The sequence below is a fragment of the Copadichromis virginalis genome, linkage group LG2 (genome assembly GCF_057382275.1).
Source record: "Copadichromis virginalis isolate Kocher_CV1m ecotype Utaka linkage group LG2, C_Virginalis_male_GT1.1, whole genome shotgun sequence".
In the NCBI taxonomy this organism is placed as follows: Eukaryota; Metazoa; Chordata; class Actinopteri; order Cichliformes; family Cichlidae; genus Copadichromis; species Copadichromis virginalis.
The window spans coordinates 8,778,384-8,802,536 of record NC_140619.1 but is presented as its reverse complement, the minus strand read 5'-3'; the positions used below and the strand labels follow the sequence as shown (position 1 = coordinate 8,802,536).

General features: G+C 40.1%; 1 protein-coding gene across 2 annotated transcripts in view; it reads left to right on the top strand.

Annotated features, from left to right (window-relative positions):
• The window catches only part of sec24b (SEC24 homolog B, COPII coat complex component), a 30,008-nt gene that overhangs the window by 4,338 nt on the left and 1,517 nt on the right, over positions 1–24,153 (top strand). The window contains exons 4-23 of one of the 2 annotated variants that reach the window (XM_085469957.1): positions 1,536–1,670; positions 7,139–7,222; positions 8,086–8,249; positions 8,751–8,935; positions 9,222–9,324; positions 11,550–11,676; positions 11,781–11,890; positions 12,103–12,215; positions 12,328–12,446; positions 12,633–12,688; positions 12,806–13,012; positions 14,946–15,069; positions 15,864–16,022; positions 16,107–16,280; positions 16,375–16,485; positions 17,855–18,030; positions 18,790–18,927; positions 19,794–19,898; positions 20,793–20,885; positions 21,512–21,615. In XM_085469957.1, the coding sequence (XP_085326083.1) occupies positions 1,536–1,670; positions 7,139–7,222; positions 8,086–8,249; positions 8,751–8,935; positions 9,222–9,324; positions 11,550–11,676; positions 11,781–11,890; positions 12,103–12,215; positions 12,328–12,446; positions 12,633–12,688; positions 12,806–13,012; positions 14,946–15,069; positions 15,864–16,022; positions 16,107–16,280; positions 16,375–16,485; positions 17,855–18,030; positions 18,790–18,927; positions 19,794–19,898; positions 20,793–20,885; positions 21,512–21,615 (2,587 nt within the window). The remainder of the gene's footprint in view (positions 1–1,535; positions 1,671–7,138; positions 7,223–8,085; positions 8,250–8,750; positions 8,936–9,221; positions 9,325–11,549; positions 11,677–11,780; positions 11,891–12,102; positions 12,216–12,327; positions 12,447–12,632; positions 12,689–12,805; positions 13,013–14,945; positions 15,070–15,863; positions 16,023–16,106; positions 16,281–16,374; positions 16,486–17,854; positions 18,031–18,789; positions 18,928–19,793; positions 19,899–20,792; positions 20,886–21,511; positions 21,616–24,153) is intronic. The other variant, XM_085469966.1, reaches the window with a different exon arrangement.

Here is a 24,153-nt window from a genome sequence, read left to right as displayed (position 1 = left end):
CTGGCAAAATTACGGCATCATCTTACCTGCTTGAGATTTTAAAATGAAAGCACACAGTTATGGAATACATTAAGGCAAAGGAAATGCTCTCCAGTTGTCGATGGATTCTATGAGAACATTGTAGCGGAAAGGCTTTAGCAATACAGCAAGCATCAAGCTAACTTTTGACGAAGGTTCAGTTGTTTTTAATTGGCTTGAATGTGCCTTTACCCCTGCAAGTTTACTTTCTGCCCTGAACTGTGACGCCTAGTTGCGTTTTTTTTTTAAGTTTTAAATTTCTAGGGACTCGTTAATTTCAAAGTAGACATTCTTCCACTGAAGGAACTTTGGGCAAGCACAATGTGGTGTGAACCTTTACTGGAAGTTTCCCCTAATCATCAGCCCTTTCTCTCTGCTTCCAGTGCAGTGTAGGTGAACTCAAGATCCACAGAGAGACTTGAGCTGTTGTCACACATGAACCAAGGACAGTGTCAGGTGAAACAATTGAAGATGAAGGATGGGGGTGACCAGTCGACTAGACGTTTAAAAGACCTTTCCTTGATCATATCAGAAATATTATTCTGTTAAACAAATTATTCCTATTTTATTAAAGTACAGCATCAGACGGTAACCTGATAGTTCAAAAGGTTAATATGAGTAAATGAACGAGGTGAAAGGTAAACACTTGGTCTAAAACAGATGGTACTTAATGGAAAAATGAGCGTTTCTGCTAACTAATCAAACATTGCATTTGTGCGGTATTATACACCTCACAACCAGTCACACATTTTAACAACATTAAGTTTGATCATCAGTGAATGAATTTAACAGTTTCATATTGCTTTTAAATACACACACACACACACACACACACACACACACACACACACACACAGAGTGTTTTGATGGCTTAGTGTTTCGTTTCAGAAAATAGTCAAAAACTGCACTCAGTTTTGACTATTTTCTGCCTTTTAGATTATTCAGACTTCTGTAATTTGGACATTGTCCAAGGTTGACCTTTCTTTCCTGCTGCTGCATGCAGCAACAGATGCATTTCTCACTATTGGGAACTGTGAATTCACCAGACAGTTCCCTGCTCTATTCCTGGATGGTCAGTCAAATATGTCCAACTGCGTAGTAGTTTCACTTATGTCTGTCTCTAATGCATCAAAACTGTTTACATTATCTAACCAAAACCCTAAAAAACTCCCCTGAAAACAGTTCGATGAGGCCATAATATTGGATGCTGGTTCCTCCGGTGGAGAAAGGCTAAATGTATATGTTAAATTCCATCTAAACAAAATTCCTTCTTTGACTTTCACCTTTGTAATCATTGGCTTTAAATTTTTATCATCCTGACCTATTTTCCTGTGTGTAGTATTAATTGTTTTTCCTGACAAAATATGCGGCCAGCCATCAGCAACTCTGTTCTTTGCTTAAACCCGTATCACATGACTGGAAGCCAGCCGCCTGATTACCACAGCCCTGTCTGATGACATGCATCTCATCCTGACAGTTCTCTTATGTACCTTTCCCACTCCACCCCCTTCCAACAGGCATGCAGTATGGATATGTTGCTAATAGTGGCGCTAGCTCTTCCTCTGCCAACACCTCAGGCCCAGCAGCAGCAGCCCCCTCATCATCCAGCTCTGATGATGACGATGAGGAGGAGGAGGAGGATGAGGAAGCAGGTCTGCTCTAGCTTTTACCTCCCCCATAACCTTTTTGCTACTACCTTATCCACTCCTTATTTTTTTAGTAATCTTAAACCTAAAGTGTACACGTCTCTTTAGACACCTCTACTGTCCCGCCTATCCGGTGTCACTTCTGATAACCGCCATTTTCCTCTTCCCTGTCTGGCTACCATCTGTCACGTCTACTCTACCTGCCAACGCTTGTAATCAGTTCACTGCTCATCATCAGCACCATCTCCTTTCTAATAGGCTAATCATATTTCTCCCTGTTGGTCCTTGTCACCAGCCTTGCAGAGTTCACCCGCTGCGCGCATTCATCAGTCCTCTTTCAAAATATTGATTTCATCTCCTCAGTGTGTGTGCACACTGTTCTGTTCTTCCATCACTGAAAGCTAACATGAAATTTTTTTCCCTCAGAAAGGTGGCAGGTAAGTAGTGCTCGTTGTCATATACAGGACGACGTCCTCTTTGCCTGCTGTCTAGCTCTGAGCAGCGCTCTTGCTGTCTCTCAGTAATGTTCAGGGTGTGATCGTCCAGCTGTAGTGGACCCTCCACTTATCAGCAGTTATCCATGCTGATGGAAAAAAAAAATCAATATTTTGTGTTTTTCTTTCCACTCTGTTCACGGCTCTTGATAGTAAACTGGATAGCCTCGGGAATGAGTTTGAATTAGATGTGGTCATGAGTCCTAGATGTAAGATGAGCACTTATGACATAAAAATGTATTGAGAGGAAATATTAATATAATCGAATATCTTTGGGTTTAAAAATTGGAAAAAGGTATGAAGGTTTTAAATAATCTAAGTGAATTTAAATATATTTTCTAACATAAATGTCAAGAGTTTTCTTTCATTCTCTAGTAAAGGGAAAGCATTAAGATGTAGGGGGGATTGGTTTATGTACTGCATGTTTTAGATTTGTTTTTGTATTTAATTCAGGTGAGTTTTGGGACTTTTAAATCATTTAGAAGCAAATAAGTAAAAAAAATGACTCCAGTGTACTTTGTTCATGCAAGGGGTCTGTTACGAAGTAACTTTTCAGTATTGCTGATGAACAGAAATGTGTTTCATGCGTGAGTAGATTAAACGTCAGTATAGGTTTATTTAAAAAAAAATTTTTTTTATCACATGCCTGGTAATTTTGTTTTGTTTTGCAGGGGGAAGTTTTTACAAGGAGAAAAAAGATTGGTTTATTACGGAGAAGTTAGCTGTTTGTACACTGTTTGATTTTTTTGACAAGTTTATTTGTCCATGGGGCTACTGATTGACCCTCACGCTTGAATCTTGAATCTCACTGTACTAAAAAACCTTGCATTGTATTAAAAAGGCTAAAATGCTTGGTGTAACTTTTTTTTGAAATAAATTATTTTACATTTAAATTCAAATTCAAATTCAAATTCAAATTTTATTTGTCACGTACACAGTCATACACAGTACGATATGTAGTGAAATGCTTGGACAACTGCTCGTGACCTAAAGAAAACAAAAAAGGAAAAGGCTATGAATAAGATAGGAAATAAATATGAAAAATTAAAAAGGGTAAATTTAACTAGGAAGGAATAGAATATAAATTAAGGTTAAAAATGAAATAACTGTACAACACAAATTAGAATGAAGGGTAAATTTAACTGGGAAGAATAAGATAAAGATAAATATATAAATTAAAGTTGAAAATAAAATAACTGTACAACAAAATACACAATATAGAACTATATAAGAATGTATGAAGAAATCTAAATCTAAATAAATATATACACAATAACAGCAGCTGTACAAGTATTAACCGGAAATGAAGAATATAGTGACCAGTGTTGTGCAAAACCAAAGTCCAGAAAGTCCAGTGTGTGTGTAAGAACTGTATGTGTGGGTCAGTACTGTGTGGTGGTGTGATTGAGAGACCGTATCGCCTGCGGGAAGAAGCTCCTCAGTCTCTCTGTGTTGTCAGGTCAGCATGATACTGATTGTTGTCATGCACCTGTGTGATGTCTCTCTCAGATGTTCTGCTTTAAAGATCCTCTGAGACGTGTGTCATCAGCCAGAGGTTAACAGATGTTTAAATATAACCACTCCCCTGCCGATAGGTCCCGCTGTCTATGCATGCGTTTGCTGACTCTCCTGCTTCTCACAAGAGAGCATTGTTAGCACTGCTACAACTCATTAGCGCACTGCCTAATAAAATGAGGAGCTTGGTTTAGCTTTCTGTTTATCCCTTGTGCTCTCATCAATTCCCCACAGTGTTGCTGTCTTACAGGTTGTCTGTTGCAGCAAAATAGCACTTGTTGATTCAAGGAAGCCACGCTTACCAGAATCATGATATTGAAAATAACAAAATGGGTTCAGAGTCACAAGTAAAGCAGAAAACAACCAGTGCATTTTAGACTTTTGTAGGACAAAGCTTGCAAGTTATTAGTTGAAAAATAGTTTAAATACATTTTAAAATGAACATTATAAGCAAACCTGATTAAACTAATTTATAACACAAATCTAACAGCAGACGTATGTTATCAGGATGAATCAATTCATCACCTGTCACATTTTGATAATACTGCCATCACCTACTATCAACAACAGCAGTCGCCAACCAAAATAACCGACTATAACACCAGCAGCAACAACCAGCCTCGCAGCTAATGGCAACCACAGCCAACAGCAACACTAATATTTCTAATAGCAGTAGTAGTTCTGAATTTTAATCTTGGATTGCCTCATATTTATTTAGTTACAGCTGTTTTATTTCAGATTTGTGTATGGCCATTCATTTTTGTTATCTGTATACACACGACAAGTTTTTCTTATTGATTATATGCCAAAATGTTTTGATCAATTTATCTTTATTTTGTAACTGTTCACATAACAAAAGTTATCCACGACTAGAGTTTAAGGTGTTACTCAGTTGGCTGTTTGTTTGTTCACTAATTAAGTCTGTCTGGAGTCAGGGACGGCGTTTTGGTTTCTTTGGTTTGTGTTGCTGTGTCATCTCTGTTGTTGTCATGGTCTTACTGCTGAGTGTGAATCAAGTATTCAAATACATGCAAGGTTTGTCCTGGTTTGAAATAGGCCTTAGTCGGCTCAGTAACCATTAAGTTACACATGTACTGGTGCAGTAATAGAATATAAATGTATGTGGAGTCCAAACTGGGCTCATATTAAAACTTTTAAGATCAACTGCAAATCAGCACTGGCTACAATGAGCTCTATATAGTCTTGGTAGTATCCATTTTCTTGAAGGAGGAGGAGTAGGCTTGGCTCTCCTGGTGTCCTCGTCATCCCTAGTGCTTAATCCAGTAGTCTGCTGGTCCGATTTAGTCTGAGATAATTGGATCTTGCCCTGTCCAATGAGCTCTGTCCCTGAGGCCTGTCACATCTTGGTTTGCTGCTGTTGATCCCTCCTTTTGGCACACATGGATTAGTGGATCCATTCAAATATTACTGCCCATGTAATCCTTTGGGAAAACCTATTCATTACATGACATGCAAGGAATAAACAGACAAAAACGAAAAGATCCTTTTGCTTGCTGTTGTTTTTTTATTAAGATTATTTTGTGGATATTTTACCTCATAGGCACTGAAGCAAATTAGAAAAGCGATATGATGGAGTTGGATAACATGCAACCAATGTTGGATTTGAACCGGGAGTGTTGCAGTGCACTAAATGAGTCCACACGCTATTTTGACTGCAGCATTAATTCTTGAAAGGTTATGGCAGCTTGCTGAGGGATTTGAAAAATAATTTTAAAAGCCTTCATGCTTTTTTTTAAAATAACGTAACGTGAAGCTTTCGAGTTAGCTGCCAGCCTTACCCTCCTCTATGTCCATGAGCGGTGGATAGAGACGAAAAGAATGACATCATAAACACAAGAAATGAGTTTCCCTAGATTGGGTGAGAAGCTCGGTCATTTGGGTGGAGCTCAGAGTTGAGCCGTGACACGAGCCAGCCGAGGTGGCTCGGACCTCTGAGGAAAAATGTGTCCTGGACACTTCCTAGGTGGGGTGATTTGGGCATGCCTAGTGTTTGATCACTGAAACAGTTAAACTGAAAATGATGATGGCAGTAGTAGTAGTAGTCAAAGGAGCTTGCAAAGAAAAGCGTCTGAACTTCTTTAAGTTGCTTGAAGACGTTTCACCTCTCATCCGAGAAGCTTCTTCAGTTCTAAGGTCAAATGGTGGAGAGTCCCAGATATAAACCTAGTGGGTCCCTCTGTGGGGGGTTTCTCCCACTAGGTTTATATCTGGGACTCTCCACCATTTGACCTTAGAACTGAAGAAGCTTCTCGGATGAGAGGTGAAACGTCTTCAAGCAACTTAAAGAAGTCCAGACGCTTTTCTTTGCAAGCTCCTTTGACTACGATGACCTGGATGACTGAGAACCTTCACAGACGTAGTAGTAGTAGTAGTAGTAGTAGTAGTAGTAGTAGTAGTAGTAGTAGTAGTGATTTTTTTTTCAGATACTTTGACATAGTCACAAAGTGCTTTAAGAGAACACAGATTAGTTTATGACAAAAAGTAGTCAGTCACAAGATAACATTTTAAAAAGGGCATAAAACTAAATGAGTACTGTACTACAAAATAAATAAAATGGGCAGTAATAAAATGAAAAGTTTAGAAAAGATATAGAAATTGTAAAAAGGAATAAAAACTTGGTTACTAGGGGGAAAAAAGCAAGTTCAGAGTTTTGATGATGGTGATAAACTTGTTCCAGGTGTTAAATATAAATGACTCGGCTATTAATTTAATGCATTTCTTTAGTTTTGCTGGCTGAACAGAGGAATCTGAGGCATGTGTTGTCTAACCCGCCTGTTTGTGAGGACACTGGGAGCCTTTTTGTCAGAAAGCTGAATTCAGATGGTAGATGTTAATATAAAAGTTCTCCAAAAAAGAATTTATTTAATTTTGGTTTTTAGATTACAAAAAAGATAAGGCTTGACTAATCCACATCTGGTAAACCACCTTTCTCTGATCAGGGCACCACCCTGTAGCTTCCAGTGGTTTGTCCTCACTAATGGCCTGTAGCTAACTGGTTTTATTGAACATGCTGAAAATGTCTTTCGTTCTGTGCCCATCGCACACACTCATATCTTCTTTCCCCCCCCTCAGTTCTCTACACATGTCCTGTCCTCAGACGTCCTTTCCCCCACACAGCAACTTGCATATACTCAAAACTTCCTTTTTATGTTTTCTTTCCATCTTTCAGTCTGCCTCTTCTCTTTCGTTTTCTTTCTGTGAGGCCAAAGGGAGTCCATGCACGACCAAACCAGAAAATCTGCTTTTATTCACTTTAATGTTGTCTTTCATTTTTATCCCAACACTCTGTCCTTCCTCCCCGTTTCACTTCATTTGTCTTTAGATTTTTTTTATTGTGCCATTATTTATTTGAACAGAGTAATATTTGCAAGCTGTCTTTTCCTTCATAATAACAGTTTTTAATGCCTTTTGAGTTTCATTTTTTCCCCTCTCTGCCTCTCGCAGGCGGTGACACATCCTCTTCTTCTACTGGCAGTGCCTCTCCGGTGCCCAACAGCTACGATTCCCTCGAAGGTGGCAACTATCCAGGTACGTGTTCATCACAGACAGACTGCACCTCATGCACCTGAGCAACTCTCAGTAAAATCACAGCTTTGTCTAAACTGTAAATCAACTTTTCTTTGACAATATGTACAGTGCACAATATTTTTATAACTTGGCATTTGCATAAAATGAAATCTGTTATAAAACCTTAATCAATTGTTAAAGCTGAATTTTAGGGTCTTAGGTCAGTGCTGGAAAACAGATGTGAGAATGACCGGATGAAAATATTCTTGAATATAAAGAAAGTGCTGCCTCCTAAGCAGGGACTCTTAGAGGATAAAATAATTCTCCGTGAACTGAATTTAGATCCTTTTCCTTATCCCTGAGGAAGGTTCCTGCAGTGTTAACACAGCTATATTTGCTGACAGCTGATGTGGCAAAAAAGACTTGGGTCTTCTGTTATCTAGAGACAACTTTTCACAGCAGAGAGAGGAAAAACGGGCTTTAAGACAATCCACATATTCCCTTTGATGCGACCCAGCTTTTCTAAGCAGAAGACAGCAGTGTCATTCACAACGCTTTAAATGTGATTGTTGTTAGTTTGTTACTGGTACAGTGTTCCTGATGTTTATACTACCGTCTCATCTCTTATGGCTCTTTATTCATCTAATCTGATAACAATATTGTGTAGTTTGACCAAAGCTAATGGAGACAGCAAAGGGGACTGCAAATGCTACTTGAAAAGGCTTTTTTTTGTTGGTTAGGGATAATTTGGCACTTATTCTAACTTATTCTAAAATCAACATTAACACAGTGATCTTATTTTTCTGGTCATGTTAAAACACCTTAAAAATGTTCTGTCTTCTTAACATCACACTACTGTACTCCTGCACTGTCTCTCTTTCCAGAATCCATGCCACCATCCAGCAATGTGACCAACCAGGCTCAGCCCTACGGTAGTTACGGTTACCCTGGCATGCAGTCAGGTTATCGGCAGGGACCGGCGTCCCACACTGACGCCTCCCCCTCCGACGACCTGTATGGCCAGTCAAACTACCAGCAGTACTCACAGGTGAGCCTGCAACAGAAATGTTGATTAATATTTTGCACATCTATGGATTGTTTGAAAGTTTTTTTCAGGCTATTTTCTCAGATTTTATATTAAATTGTCTAATTTTTCGTGTGTAAAAAGTTTGGATAAAGGCAAACCCAACCTGCGTTTGATACCCATCACTTAGAGCGACTGTCTGTTGCCCCCACTAGATTTTAAGTAAGCATATGTAGGCTTTTAAATTTCACCTATGCTTTGACCAATTCTGGTGATAGGCTCTAGTTTTATGAGCTGGCTTATAACAGAGTCCGAGACCTGTTCAGGATTCTGACCCTGGACTTTGCCAGACTTCTAGACTTGATCATAATCCACAACTGACTGACTGGTCAGACTTAATAAATAAATGTTTAAGGTGTCACTACACAGACATTATTTTATAAAATAGCCCACCTGATGAATTTTGGCTGTAAGCTGAGCTGTTTGTTTGTTCGCGGTGTGGAAACCATCCGTCCCTCTCTGCAGCCCTTCCCTAGTCTCTCTGAGCTGTCCGCAGCCCTCGGCGGGCTGAGTGGTGTGCCAGAGCTGGAGGTCGAGGCCCTGAGGCCAATCAACCTGCTGCAGGAGAGAAACTTGCTGCCCCCCAGACCTTTGGAAGCTCCAGAACCCAACCTCAGCCCCGACCTTAAGAAAGTCAACTGCAGTCCACAGTAAGTCTGGTGTAGGGAAATTTTGAGTGGCAGCTGAGTCCTTAAATTTAGCCATTTACTTTCAGTGTATCACAGAAACTTTAGAGTAGTAAAATAAATAAATTCTTAAAATAGTACAACAGTAGTATACAATTACGGGTTGTTTTTTTTTTTTTTTCAACTTCTAAGCTCATGGTTTTTGTTTTCTTACTGCATTATTTCAACCTTTTTTCATTTCGTATATTTTTATCTGTGAGTATATTTTGTCATTCGTTTGTCTTTTTTTTCTTCTTTTTTTTAAAATCAGGACATTCAGGTGTACTCTGACCAGCATTCCCCAGACCCAGGCTTTACTCAACAAAGCCAGACTCCCTCTGGGCCTCCTCCTCCACCCCTTCAGAGATCTACAGGTACATCAAAATTCCCCTCAAAGAACATTTTTCTCAGATTTTGGTATTATGGAGTTAAGATGTCGGCAAATGTTTAGTTCTGTTTAGTTCTGCCTTCTCAAGCACTGCATGAAGCTGTTCTGCTATTTATTTATTGAACATACAAAAGCTTTGTTTAGGGCACAAACGCTGCTGTACCTTTTAGCAGACAATAGTTTGAGTTTCTTCATCAAGAGTCATTTTATTCTGATACTTTTTTGTTAAAGCAAACAGATGTGATCAATTCATTCTGTGAAATGCAAAATATGTTGTGCAGAGCAGGGTGTTTTTTCCCTGACAGAGGTATTTCACATTAGTCGACACAGTTCTACATTAAAGAAAGGTGGAACATAGTGTTTAAATACTATCTGGGTCCTTTGTAGCTGTCTTTTTCCACTCGTGACCAGTCAGCAGGAGGAGCAGAATGACAACGATGAAGAGGTGCAGGAAAGATAAGGGAGGGTATTTATAGAGCTGTGAGGTGAAGACGTGTCAGTAGATGTGAAGTGACAAACAATAGGAAAGTGCTTGAAAGACAGGCTGGCACTGACTTCCTGGACTAACGGTTAAATAACTGAATGTTTGACAGAGCGTCAGTTGTTGGCTCGTCGTTTTTGTGAGTGTGTATTTCAAAAGGATATCTCAGAATTGCCCAGGCTGTGTTGCTTTTACAGTAGATGACTGCAGAGGTGTGGATCCTGTGGACGTGTGAAACAGACATTCATGCTCCTCTGCAGTTTCTGCCTACAGCTTTAATTTTGGCAACTCTGATAGTTTAAGGATATGTTATGAAAATGTATTTTTGGAATCATATGCTACACCTACACAGTATTTCCTGATTTTGAATGTAATTTGGTGTTTCCTCTGAGTCAGTCAAGTCTACAGTGTCTCAGTAAACAGCTGTGAGCTGTTTGGTGTAGTCTGGAGTGAGCCTGCAGTTTGGTGTCAGATACGTCAGAGCATCCTGACTGTCAACGGATAGTTTTAAAGAATTTTTCTTCTTGGAGGTGGTTTAGTGAGGCTTTATGATGCATTTAAATCTTCAGCTTGTGACATTGTTTGTGGTCTCTGAGGAGACTCTGTATTACATCGAGGTCCTCCCTTCTTATGCAGCCCAAATATGGGTGTATGCCCCATCATGAGGAACTTCATGTCCCTCGTCTTCTCTGATCTCCCAAGGATACTGTGGTATCGTCTAGTTTAATAGTCTAACCAACTAGTAGAAATTGTTCTTTCCCCAAAGGCTGTCTGCGCTCTGACATTAACATTCATTGCCTGTTTTGAAAAGCACCACCTAGACGAAGTGGGAGAAGCGGGGATGGTTTGGGCATCTCTTCTTAGACTGATGTCTCTTTGCATGGATCCAGATATGAGAAGAAAGAAAGGGAGGATGTATTTGATCATGATGGAAAATGGCACAAGAAAAATGAAGCTACATTTAAATTTTTTGCACTACAGCAGCAGCATTGGCACCCATTTACTCGAATACCCAGAGAGGTGGAAATTCTTAGTTTTTGCTTAACCTTACAGCTGAACCAGCAAACAGAGGTGATTAAGATATTTTGGTTTCACTACTGAGGCGTTTTTCTCGACATCTGTGTTTACTTCGCCTGTGAAAGTAACACATTACTGTTGCGATCCAACCCAAGTGTGAAATTACAAGTTTTCAAAATCTTTTCTATCAGTGTCATGTTTTATTTAATTACTGCAGCTCAACTCAACTGTTTATCAACATAGATGTCAATTATTTTATAGTTATGTTAGCATTTGATCTGATAATAATTTTTAGCTGTTTTTAGTAAATTGCAGAGAAAGAAAGTAGTCCCAAAACCTCCGTTGTGGCCTTCAGGTGTACCCGAGGATAAACAGACTTTGTTCTAAGGAAAAGGTGGAGAAATTTTGGGTGACTCTGGTGCTTCGGCGGAAGTCATGACACCAAAAAAAAGAGGAGAAAAGAACTGCAGTTTTGTTTTGGTTTTTTTTTTTCCAACCACACTCACAGAAAAGGAAACAAAGTGCTATTCAGCCATCTGCTGAGATATAAATAGAAGATTGTTTTGAAAGGGTCATGGGATGGAGAAAGAAAGTGGAGGCCAAAAAATTGAGGCATGACAGATGAAAAGTTCATAAACATGTCTTTTGTATTTTTTTATTGGAAGTTAGTCCATCTTTCTCTAAGCCTTTTTCCCCCGTTTGCCTCTCTGCAGCAGTTACCGGTGATCACATCAAACACGATCGTGCGCTGTCGCTCCTGCCGCACCTACATCAATCCGTTCGTCACCTTTCTGGACCAGCGCAGGTGGAAGTGCAACCTGTGTTACCGGGTCAATGATGGTACAAGTCCAGTCAAGCTATTTATATATTGTCCCTGCAATTTCTTTACTGCTGAATCATGTTTTGCAGCCTTAATGTTTTATGCCATTTTAATTCTTGTTCAGTACCAGATGAGTTCATGTACAATCCAGTCACAAGGTCATACGGTGAACCACACAAGAGGCCAGAGGTCCAGAATTCCACTGTGGAGTTCATCGCCTCCTCAGACTACATGGTAAACACGCCTCTTATTCATATTACACGTACTTTGCTTCTCTGTCCACTAGAGGGCAGTGTTGTGTTTAGTAAACAGAGGGGAAAAAAAGAAGGCTCATGCATAAGAAGTGACACCTGCAAAGGTCATATAAAAACTTATTATTATTATTATTATTATTATTTTTTTTTTTCAAACCTTCAGGGATCTTTGATGTTTTTGTTCCTTTTCAGTTGCGACCTCCTCAGCCGGCGGCCTACCTGTTTGTACTCGACGTGTCTCACAATGCTGTGGAAGCAGGATACCTGAAGTACTTCTGTGAATCACTTCTTGGGAACTTGGATAAGTGAGTCCTGATGTTGCTGCTTCATGAGTTTGTCAGTTAGCTATTTAATCAAGCTGATTATTAGCGTCTGTCACAGGCAGAAACCAGGCTGACACAATGTTTCCTGCTGCAGGTTGCCTGGGGACTCGCGTACCAGAGTGGGCTTCCTCACCTTTGATAGCACCATCCACTTTTACAATCTCCAGGAGGGGCTGTCCCAGCCACAGATGCTGGTGGTGTCAGACATCGATGGTAAATATAAGTTACTTCAAAATGACACATGAGAGCTGTGGCAGTGACCCACGATCAAAAGTTGTTGCCACACAGTTAAGACCAGAGGTGGTGGTCTATTAGAGTGACTAATGACCCTTTCTAGTGTATTTGATAGAAATGTGTCATCTATAGCCGCATTAATAGTCTTTCCTGCTTTCTTTGCAGATGTCTTCATACCATCTCATGACAGCTTGATGGTGAATCTAAAGGAGAGCAACGAGGTAGAGCGTGCTGCTTTGTTCCCTTGCATCTCTTCTGTCATGTTCGTGCCTGCTTCATGATGTTTCTGAAACGGTTTTCTTTTTAATTTTCTCATGTATTGTTTCTCCATCCTCCAGCTGGTGAAGGACTTGCTGAAGTCACTGCCGGCGCTGTTCAGCCAGAGCAGAGAGACCCACAGCGCCCTCGGTCCTGCCTTACAGGCCGCTTTCAAGCTCATGTCACCCACCGGAGGCCGCATCACGGTGTTCCAGACTCAGCTGCCGACGCTGGGAGCCGGGAAGCTGCAGTCGAGAGAAGACCCCAATCAGCGTTCGAGCTCAAAGGTAATTATATTTTCTTTTATTTGTGATTATAATGAGAAAAACAACTATCCAGAGAAAGTGGGAGCAAGAGCAGATGCAGGATTTTATCATATCTTCCTTATTTGGAGTTAAACAGCATCCTTTTTCTTATTTCTGTCTTTATTTGGATGTTAACAGTGAAAAGTTTGGACACAGCAAGCCGTCGAATGTTTAATGAACAGATTGTTTTAGTGTAAAGTAGGGCTGCCACAAACGATTATTTTGATAGTCGACTAGTCACCGATTATTTATGCGATTAGTCGACTAATCAGATCATCATCCACTGGACGTAAAACTACAGCTTATTGCACCAGCAGCATCTGCTCTTATATAACTATCATTAGCTTACAGCTTTAAGCTTTTAAGGTGCTAACTAAAAATAAAGACAAGATGATAGTTTATTCAATTTTAATGAAATTTGCAGATTGTTTCGGTAAAGTTTAATAAACTCCTTGCTATCTAAAATATAACAGGACACCGGAGTATATTCTCCAGCATCTCACACTTCTGATAATCAGCTGTCTGCTTGAGGTTTATTCAGCTGTGTAAAAACTATAACTTTAATCTCAGCCAAACCGATTTACTCAGGAACAAATAAAATACTAAAAAAAAAGCCAAACAATAACATTTTTAATTTATCTAAGTGACTCATATATATTTAACCTGAGTAGCGAAAGACGGCGGTGGGTTTGAAAACAATTTGCCGGGAGTCCGGTGTTCTCACGGCGCTAGTGACCTAGCCCCCGGCTAGCTATCGAGCTAGTGGGTAACAGACGTCTCCGAAAACGTCGGAGCGCTTTTGAAAGTATGTGGTGTCCTGATAAACTGAGCAGATATTTGAGGTTTACACAGCTACATTCTCGCCTGAAAATATGTTAAACGTTTATTTTGTGACCCAGAAAGAATAATAAGAGTAATATTAAAACTAACTAGCTACCGCCATTGTTGGAAACTAAGCTGGGCCGCGCTATGAATTCTGGGACACAGCTGCTTCTTCTTCTTCGGGGTTTAACGGCAGCTGGCATCCTTGTACATGCTGTGCTGCCATCTTCTGTTTCAGTCCGTTATTACACTCTTAAATCCTGCTATTATTCCTGCGTCTTTTGCGATCTTACAAAGCTTCAAACGACACGTCGACTATTAAATCAGTCGTCGACGATTTTGATAGTCGATGTAATCGTGACTAGTCGACAAATCGTGGCAGCCCTAGTGTAAAGTGGGCTGCTGTGCTTCATCTGTAACAGCTAATAATCACCACCCTGAACTGCCAGATCCTTATTTAATTATATATTTATTTTATTTATTTAGATATTTATTGATAAGTAAGACATAAATAAAAACATCCTTATTTCCTACCTCTGTGCGGTATGTTCATGGTGTTTGTTTTTCATGCGTATTTTTTGAATTTGTCTCATGATCATGAAGTTGGAGTGCCTGCGGGTGCCCTGTTTTAATTTTTATATTTTTCACATCAAATGGGAGTTTTAAATCATGGCTGCATTGTGACTTGTGAAGCTTAAATTGAACCATATGACAGATGAAGTACAGCCAAAGATTAGTACTTTGTGTCCTGGCATTTTCACAGCTGAGTTGTATTTATACTTTCCTGCAACAGCTCACTTTTCTTACCTGTCCCAACGTTGTCTCACATTTCATCTCAGATTAAACACCACTGTTATTGTCATCCCAGGATTGTGATTTATTCAAGTTTAGCATCTTCTTTTTTAATTCTGAATAAACTGCCAACAAGTCATGATAAGAGTTTCCAAAAAGAAAATGACAAATAACAGATGTGCTTGTTTGCTCGGGGGAAAAAGATATTATATTGTCTTTTTTTGCTGTCAGGAAGGTCCCCATTCCCTCAGTCCTGTGATCAAAATGAGGAGTTGCTGGTAATAACTCTCATATCTTTCAGGGAGCCCACCACCTCGGTCCTGCCACTGACTTCTACAAGAAACTTGCACTGGATTGCTCAGGACAACAGATAGGAGTGGATCTCTTCCTCCTCAGCTCCCAGTACGCCGACCTCGCCTCATTAGGTAAGAGCATGATTGAGTCAGCTGTTGGCATCTTTCATGTTGTCCATGTATCCAAAGTGTCAACATTTTTGCTTATGTTATGAATGCTAATGAGCAAATCGGCTCCCAGTATTCTTTATATTCTATATTTTTTTTATTCTATTTTTTTTTAATAATATATTTCCTTTTTTGTGCAGATTTGCAAACGTAGACTTTAAATCAGATCGCTTTAAAATAACCCTGTAGGAGCATTTTGTGGTTTGGTTTCTGAGTGTGTACTGCTGCTGCACTCAGGTTCTTCAGCTTATCATCATCAGAGCTTGTTGTTTTGCTGTTGCTGTAGTAGTAGTAGCAGCTAACATGTGATTCAGGAGACTGGAAATAATTTGCCTCGAAGAAAATGTCCTGCAGAAGCTCAGGCCTCGGCTCAAGTGATAACATCCAGAAAGTGTGTTACCAGTGTTATCAACCTTGTTTTATCTGTTAAACCACACACCAGGTCATCTGTTGACACGGATACCAAATCTCCTAACAGCTTATTTCTGGCTAATAAAGGAGAAACCTATTCTAAACTGCTTTCTCGCCATCATCGACCTATTTGCTTTCTTCATCTTTATGTCATATTTAATATTATATTATCTGTGTTTTGAATTATTTAATCTTTAATTCAGTCCAGTGTGGGATTAAGGCATTATTTACAAATCACACACATCATAATGATGTGTTTGAACTCTTCTTCCCAGTCTTCACAGACTGAAGATAATCACATGTAATTCTCTTAATGTCGATCCTCTCATGTTTTTCTTATTTCTCAGCATGTATCTCCAGGTATTCAGCAGGCAGCGTCTTTTACTATCCCTCCTTTCATTACATCCACAACCCGGCCCAGCTGGAAAAGTTCCAGAGAGACCTCGAGCGCTACCTCACCAGGAAGATCGGCTTTGAGGCGGTCATGAGAATAAGATGCACTAAAGGTAATCAGATTAGATGCAGCTTCATGCACGTTTTAATGTTTCTGTGTCAAACACAAGTTTTGTCCCTGCCTTTTTCCTCTTCAGGTTTATCCATCCACACGTTTCACGGTAACTTCTTTGTGCGCTCCACTGACCTGCTGTCCCTGGCCAATGTGAACCCAGACTCTGCCTTCGCTGTCCAGATGTCAGTCGAAGACTCTCTGGCAGACTCGTCTCTGGCCTGCTTCCAGGCTGCTCTGCTCTACACGTCGAGTAAAGGTATACACAAGAATGACTCATTTTCATGGTAACACATTTAGGTTGAAATTCTTTAAAGATCTTGAAAACGGGACTGTTATTAATTCATCTGTAGGAAAGAGACGTATCAGGGTCCACACTCTGTGTCTGCCGGTGGTCAGTCAGCTGAGTGATGTGTATGCCGGTGCTGACGTCCAAGCCATCACTTGTCTGTTAGCCAACATGGGTAAGTGTTTAGCTTAAATCCTTGGCTTTCACGCCTTTTCATGTGCAGTACTTTTAACCTAAGACTTTTTACACATTTATGACAGTTGGCCTCTAGCCTCCCCGTGGTTGACACAAATCCAATAACATGTTAAAAATATTAGAGCGATAAAGTGATATTGTCAGTGTTTTTTTTCCAGAAAAGTTGGCAGAAAAAAATGCATCAAAATGTATCGAATAAGTTTCCATCGGGTTTCATAAAACACGCAGTCAGTTGGAATTAAATACCAACCCTGGGTGGAAATGTAGCGATACCTGTGTGGTGGTATATAACCCACAGAGAGCTTTTTGTAAGCCAGGTCTTTCCTGTTTCAAGAGTCACATTCGTATACATTTGCATTTTATATTAATGATTAAAAGGTTTTATTCAGTCTGTGCAGAGTGGCTTTATGGGTCATGTTGACCACCGCTGTTTCCCTAGAGGTTGTGCATTGGAGCTGAAGAGTGCAAAGTTTGCCTGTCCCACAGACACACAATGTCCACATAAATATGAAAATGTTTGCAATAGGGCTGTGCGATATGACCAAAATCTCATATCCCAATATGAGACATTTCTCATCCCGATAACGAGATATCTCGCAAAAATTTTACGTTTTCGAACTCGGGCAACTCGACTTGTGTGAAATGTTTTCAGCTTGGCGTCGTGTACCTGGAGTTGAGTGTTTTGACCCATGCATAAAACTATGTATTTTTAGATAGAAGTTGCAACAGCCGCCATTTTCTTTGAGTATTTATTACACAGCGTGCTGCGGGGAAAAGCCTGTTCTAACGTTTGAGTCTAAGGTTTATTTTGTGCACCTGTCGGCTCCGTTTTGCTTCTCATCTGCAAACTCTCTCCACACTCTTTCACGTGGTTATTGTGTAGGTGGTAGAAGAGGTTTGTTGTGTTTGAGTCTGTGGTGGGGACTGGTTTGCGCCATAATTTGCATGGTACAATTTTCTAGTCCGTGTCAGACTTTCCTTAACCAAACCATGTCCATGCTACAGAGGTAGAACCTCGTTTAGGAATAAGGTCCTGGATTTGTTTTGACTGGTCCTTCTGTTTGGAGCTACCTGGTTCTGCCTCATCTTCACTGGCAATGCTGGTATTCTCTGTGCCACAATGAAAAACAGCGTAGTTTGCGCCACCACGAAACAAACGATAGCAAATAATTTGAAACGATGTTTTCATTTTGTCATGTGATATATTTCATCATATCGCACAGCCCTAGTTTGTAAACATGTCTCATCAGGACGTACTCTGGGCTTTTGTTAACTTAACTTTGTGTTCAGAACTGATTAAAATGCTGTCTTGGAGGTAAACTAGTCTTCATTTGGTCTTTTCAATCCAGCCATCGATCGATCGATATCATCCAGCCTGTCGGACGCCCGGGACGCACTGGTGAATGCGGTGGTGGACTTGGGGAGCGCCTACAAGAGCAACGTCTCCAACCTTCAGCAGTCTGGACTTGTCCTCCCTGCAGCCATGCGTCTCTTCCCCCTCTACATCCTTGCTCTACTTAAACAGGTGCGGCTGCCTGACTGTCATCGGCACATGAACACACACGCGTCACACAGCATGACATACACTAAAAAGAAGGAGAAGAAAAGGCTGTGAATGTGTGTTTAAGCATGCAGCCCTCCACTTTTCCCTGTTAGCAGACTTCTTCTGGAAAGTTTTTATTTTTTAAATTCACTTTGAGGTAAAAGGAGAGAGTTTTGTTTTACTGACTAAACCTGCAAAACGTTATTACGCATTTTAAGATGTAGTTGAGTACAAACCCTAAAAACAAAACACCCTCTGACCAAATGTTACACAGTAGAAAAGTGTGAGCTCACAGTCACAATGCCTGGGTTAAAGACTATTAATCCACCCGGCATGTGTGCATTCATACATCCAGGGTGTGTCCATGTTCAGAAGCACATACACACCCTGTTTCTGAGACAAATCCTCCCTGTAGGTGTTTGTGGGACTCTAACAGTGTGTTCCTTTGATGAATCAGAGAATAAACTTCGGAAACATCACTGTTTAATTGAAAGAAGCACATTATGGCCTATTATTCCTGGTGATTAAAGGTTAAACTGTTACCACAATGTTTTTGTCTGAACTTGTTGCAGTTTAATTCTCCATTTTTAGCAAAAGGATTTGTTTTACTCTGCAAATGGGGCTAAAGCTTTACTCTGCATTTTAAATTTTTATAGATCTTTGAACTTATTCTTATTCTTGACGTAATAAATCAGAGAAATCAAATCCAACACTGCTGATGTGATGTGTGTTTGCTTTCAGAAAGCCCTGCGGACGGGCACCAGCACGAGGCTGGACGAGCGGGTCTTTGCCATGTGCGAATTCAAGACTCAGCCGCTGCAGCAGCTGATGCGAATGGTTCATCCTGACCTCTACCGACTGGACAACATCTCTGACCAGGTGGGATGCAGATGGCTTTTCTCATAACTCAGTGCACTAAAGAATAGTAGAGAGAGGGAAAAACAAAATGACTACTATTTAATCCATTAACATAACATCGTTAACATATATATCTCTGTATGCAGTGCAACTTTATTATTAAACCTGTGCTTAATGGCTTGACTCACTCTTTTAGGTTGTTTTTTATACCTGGCGAAGTGGTTAAATGTAACAGTGAGCTGATAAGATATTTTAGATAACTTAGATGTCTTGCCTAAAAACACTGGAATCCCAGCATCTGGTAAGGTGTCACATCAAAGCCTTAATCCTGAACATTATGATGACTAAGAGCAAAGCCAGTCTGCTTTTTTTCTCTGGAAATTCACAGAAAGTTTGGTGAAAATTGGTTTGGGATCATTGGGATTGCTTTTGCTAGTTAAAACAGATGACTTGAAATGTTTATGAGGAAACTGTGTTTTTAAGCTTGTGGTATCTTTTAGAACAACAAGGATTTAACTCAATGACAGAAATGTCATAATAAACGTGATTAAAACTTTTATTTTAGTGTTTATTTTTTAGTTTGCATTATATGCATCAGCTTTTTTTTCACTGAACATTTCTTTTAAAGTTGTATTTAAAAATGTGAAAATAGTCTCACGTGTAACATTTACTTTTAAACACTTGTAATAACAAGAATTATGAAGATTATATTATAGTGGAGACATATTTTAAATGAGGTAATATCAGACTTTAATGTTTGTATGCTCTCTGTTTGAAGCTTTGGGAGCTTTACCTGTGACACTATGTAATTATTATGTATATGTTGTCTGCACATGTATATAGTAAAGCTGTTTTTATACTCTGCTCACAAGTTGTCTGACCTGCAGGGGGCGCTTCATCTGAACGATACCGTAGTCCCTCAGCCTCATCTGCTCCACCTGTCTGCTGAGAGGCTGAGCAGAGATGGAGCTTTCCTCATGGACTGTGGCAACGTAAGCTCCGAGAAGTCTTTATTTCACCTCGTTTATATTTTTCACGTCTCTGTCTTCTCACCATCTAGTCCTTTAATAAAATGCAATAAACCTTAGGTCATAATTTAGAGCAAATCAAAGAGAAGTTGTCTTTGCCTGAAATAATATGTGATGGCTTGAGGACTGGAGTTGGGATTTATCGTCTCATTATTTGCCTCGGAGTAACATCAGCAGCAGCACTGGAGCCCAGTTTTCATTAAGTTTAATGTCACATAATTTAATTTAAAGGGATTTTCCACTGGAGCAAATTAAATACAGAAAGAAACCGAAACACTCCAATCTTCAGACTATCACTGGAAAGTATCAGTAATAAATGGAGGGTAGTTAGATGTTTGAAGTTTAAACTTGGTACCAAATCTAATTTCTGAGTGAACTTCTCACTAGTGCAATGGCGTATTTGGTGGCAATAAAGATTTTTTTTAAAAAGGTGGGAGGGTTTTAATATTACAAAAAACAAACAAACAAGGCAAAACATAAAGCCACACATTTATTGAAAATAAAAAAACTTACAAGAAAAAACTCAAAGTTAAGAGAAAGAATTATAAATTTCTAATCTATGAGGAAAAAACATTTATGAGAAAAACAGTCAAATTTATGGGAGGATGCATACGAAGGGGGGAATTGATAAGAAATAGAAATTTATGGGAAAAACCCTAGAAAAAACTAAAAGAGAAAATTATTGTTATAATTGTTTTGTTATTATTTTTTCTTCCTCACTGTCATAGTTTAGAGTGGTGATATTAATAACATTGGCCCTGCTGGCTCTTTAGTTATGGCAGATTAAGACGCACACATGTCAGAGTGTGTAGAAAGTATACTGTGCGGTAATGCTCCTCTTCTCTTCTGCCTGTCCAGGTGTTTTATCTGTGGATTGGCAAATGCTGCAACGAAATGTTCATCCGAGATGTTTTGGGCTGCCCGAACTACGCTTCAATTCCCCCCAACATGGTCAGTAAGACTTATTTGAGTAGAAGTACACATGCAAACAGTTCAAAGAGACAATTAATCTTTTGAAGTACAATGAAGCTTTTATTTTCCCTCTACATCCAGCACATCAGGACGTTACAGAGAAGTGTGATTAGGGAAATGTCTGTACTGACACACACACACGCGTGTGTGCGCCGCCCAGTCGCTGGCTGAATGATGCAATGCGACATTTTGTTTCCCCTGAAAATGACTCACAGTTGAGCTCCACAGTGAAGGAGCTGTGTTTCTGTTCACTTAGTTAGAAAAAAACAACTTGTCCAGCAGAACAGACTTGCTGATGTAGCTTTTCTGCTTTTTTAACAAACTGTGCAGCCACCTAGAAAGTTCTGTCATTACCACGCCGAGAGCGTGATGGCAACACCCAGAGCAAACGGCGAGTCAGCACTTGTTTATGCTTATTTTATCTTTCTAGCAAGGGGTCAGTGCCTCATAGATCCACCTACAAGCCCACACTCCCCACCACAGGCATGTTCCCGTTAACCACATTGTATGGCTGGGGTTGACTGTGTGAATCTGCGCTATCTGAAACACGCCACTAACAACAGCGTTGTTGTTTTGTTTCCCCTCTTGTCCTCTTTGGTTCCTAGAGTCACTTTCCGGAGCTGGAGACTCCTCTCTCTGAGAGGGTGCGAGCTTTCCTCGACTGGCTCCACGACAACCGAGCGTTCAGCTCCACGATACATGTCGTCAAGTAAGCACTGCCGCACATCTGGACTCATATCTGACTGTTTGCAAACACACTGGAAACTGTGCTTCTTCTTCAGGGCAGTCACAGATATACATAGACAGCTTGTTTTGTTCTTTTTTTTTTAATTGCGTGAAATGGATCTCACATATTGCTTTAATACAAAATCTGAGGTCACTGAAGGAAAAAGTGTTGAGTTGCTCTGTCGCCAAAGACGGAACTGCAGAAAACTGAGGTTTGAAGTGTAAAGCAGGGATTGTGCTCTGTTGGGAACACAGAGTTGCTGACCCCAAGCGAGCAGTCATTTGTGTTTTACTTGTTTAAAGTCGCCTCAGGGCCTCACATGTCATAAAAGATTGCAGGCACACAGCCTATCGTGGCATCAACCACTGGTTTTGGACTCATTTTGAAGGTTCAGCATTAGTGTTTTGGCCACCGCCATGTTAGCCTGAACCTGTGTTTTTAAACTGTACACAAAGACACCTGGTAATGAGTGCGAACTAACAGACTGACGAAATCTAAAACTTCACTTAAACTGGAGCACAGGCTCTGTGGATGCTGTGTCAGGACAGCTGCACAGTGAGCCGTTACTACTGGACACTGAGCTGGCTTATTACTGACAGAAAAAAGTAGGCAATAATTTTTGGAAGTAATAAACTTCAAATTAAAAAGAATCATCTCTCATTCCTGTGAACCTCCGGGTTCAGCGTTAAGTTTAATGTTCCAGTCATGTGATAGGTGCCTTTTTATATCTATCGGCTACTTGGCCAAATTAAATCTGACATTCTGTTGAGGTTCATGAGGAAATAAAGCAAATAAAGAACATTACGATTGTCTGATACTGCACATCCTCTCCGAGTTCGCCCTTCTGCTTCGTCACCTCCCTGGAATCTCGTAAATCCAGATAGTGAGCTGCTCTGATTGGCATTGAACAGAAACTAGGTGTGGACAGTTTCATATAGCAGAGATCGGCACGAGGTTGACGGAAAAGTATTTCCGAAGTGTAAACACAAAGACAAAGTGAGCATTGAGGTCACAGATTGACAGCGGCGGTAAAGTCATCCGCAGGGAACGCATTGTTTCGGTTTCCTCTCTCTCCTCCTCTTGGTGGTACGGCATTGTTGCTTAGCCACATGTTTACATGACATGTTAGTAAAAATGCACTGAGTGGTATTTGAACACATGTTTGCGTGATGACAGGACTTAATGATCTGAAATGACAGGAACTACGAGAGAGATTTGACAAAAGAATTAAAAACGGCTCTTAAAGTGGTTTCAAGTTCTCTGTGACTTCGAACCTCTCAGTTGTTGATATGTTTGTTTGTTTTTTTAATGATATTAAAAGTGCAAGAACTTTAAAGAGTGGCTAAAATATTCAAGGAAGCAATGTTCGAATATTTGAAAAAGCGGATGGGCACCTGACAGAGAAGCCAATGGACGTGTAGTTAAAGGGATCTATTCTCCTCATTTCCACCTCAGTGTTTGGACTTGATCTCTGCTAGAGTAGCTCTGCATGAGTCATAGTTCACAATAATCCACCCTTCTTCATGAAATGATGGCTTGCAGTTCTATCAGATTGTACTTCAACATTTCAGAAGTGTCCCAGAAGCAGCTCTCAACTCGACATCATTCAGAATGATGTGGACAGGAAGTCGGACACTAGAATGGCATAAAAAATACGTCACTTTTCAGATTAAAAGCCTTAAGAATTAACACCATGTTTCTGAAAGACTCCTGGTGTTATTTGATGCTCCGTGAAGGAAGGGACAAAGCATTTAAAGCCTTCATCTCATGGACATGCACCCAGTTTATTCCCAGGGGGACACAAGCTGTTTAAGGTTTTCTCCCTTTAAGCCAGTTTTTTTCTGACTGGCCAGAGCTTTGCCTGAGGTGACTGTGTTAGCCAATCCTGCTCTCTGTGAGATCATACAGAGCAAAGAGTAGAAGAAAACAGCTTTTAGGGTCGTTTGCAACCTGAACTTTTGGCTCAGAGAGATTACTACAGCATAAAAAGTACATTTAAAGCATCGACCCCTGTATTTCTGCGTATATGTACAAGTATGTCCTGGTTTGACTGAGCTCATGTTCTGCTCCGTCTGAGCCTTGTTGATGGTGTTTCCCCCTTTTTTGGTCCAGACATCAAAGCTGTGTGCCTGTTACTGCCAGAGCGCTTACGTGGCAGAATGACATTTACACGTAAGACCGTCATCTCTGTTTTTTTTAGACACACTGTAGGTATCAGTTAAACAATGAAGAGGTGCGCAATGAGCTGTTTATAAGCATAGCAACAAAGGGGCAAAAGAGGCAGACGGCTAAGCAGCAGAGAGCTACATCTTTATTGTTTATGCGGGACTTTCTAAAGCCTGTTAAATGTCAAATAAATAAAAATATCACACCACATTATCTCAAGGCGGCTCCTTAATAGCTCTTGTTTTGTCACTTTTATAACATTTCATTCTGGCAAATCTCAGTTTTGGGTTTTTTTTTGCATTGGGAATATATTTCTCAAAGTAAAGCCAAGGTCTGACTACAAGCAGTTGCGAG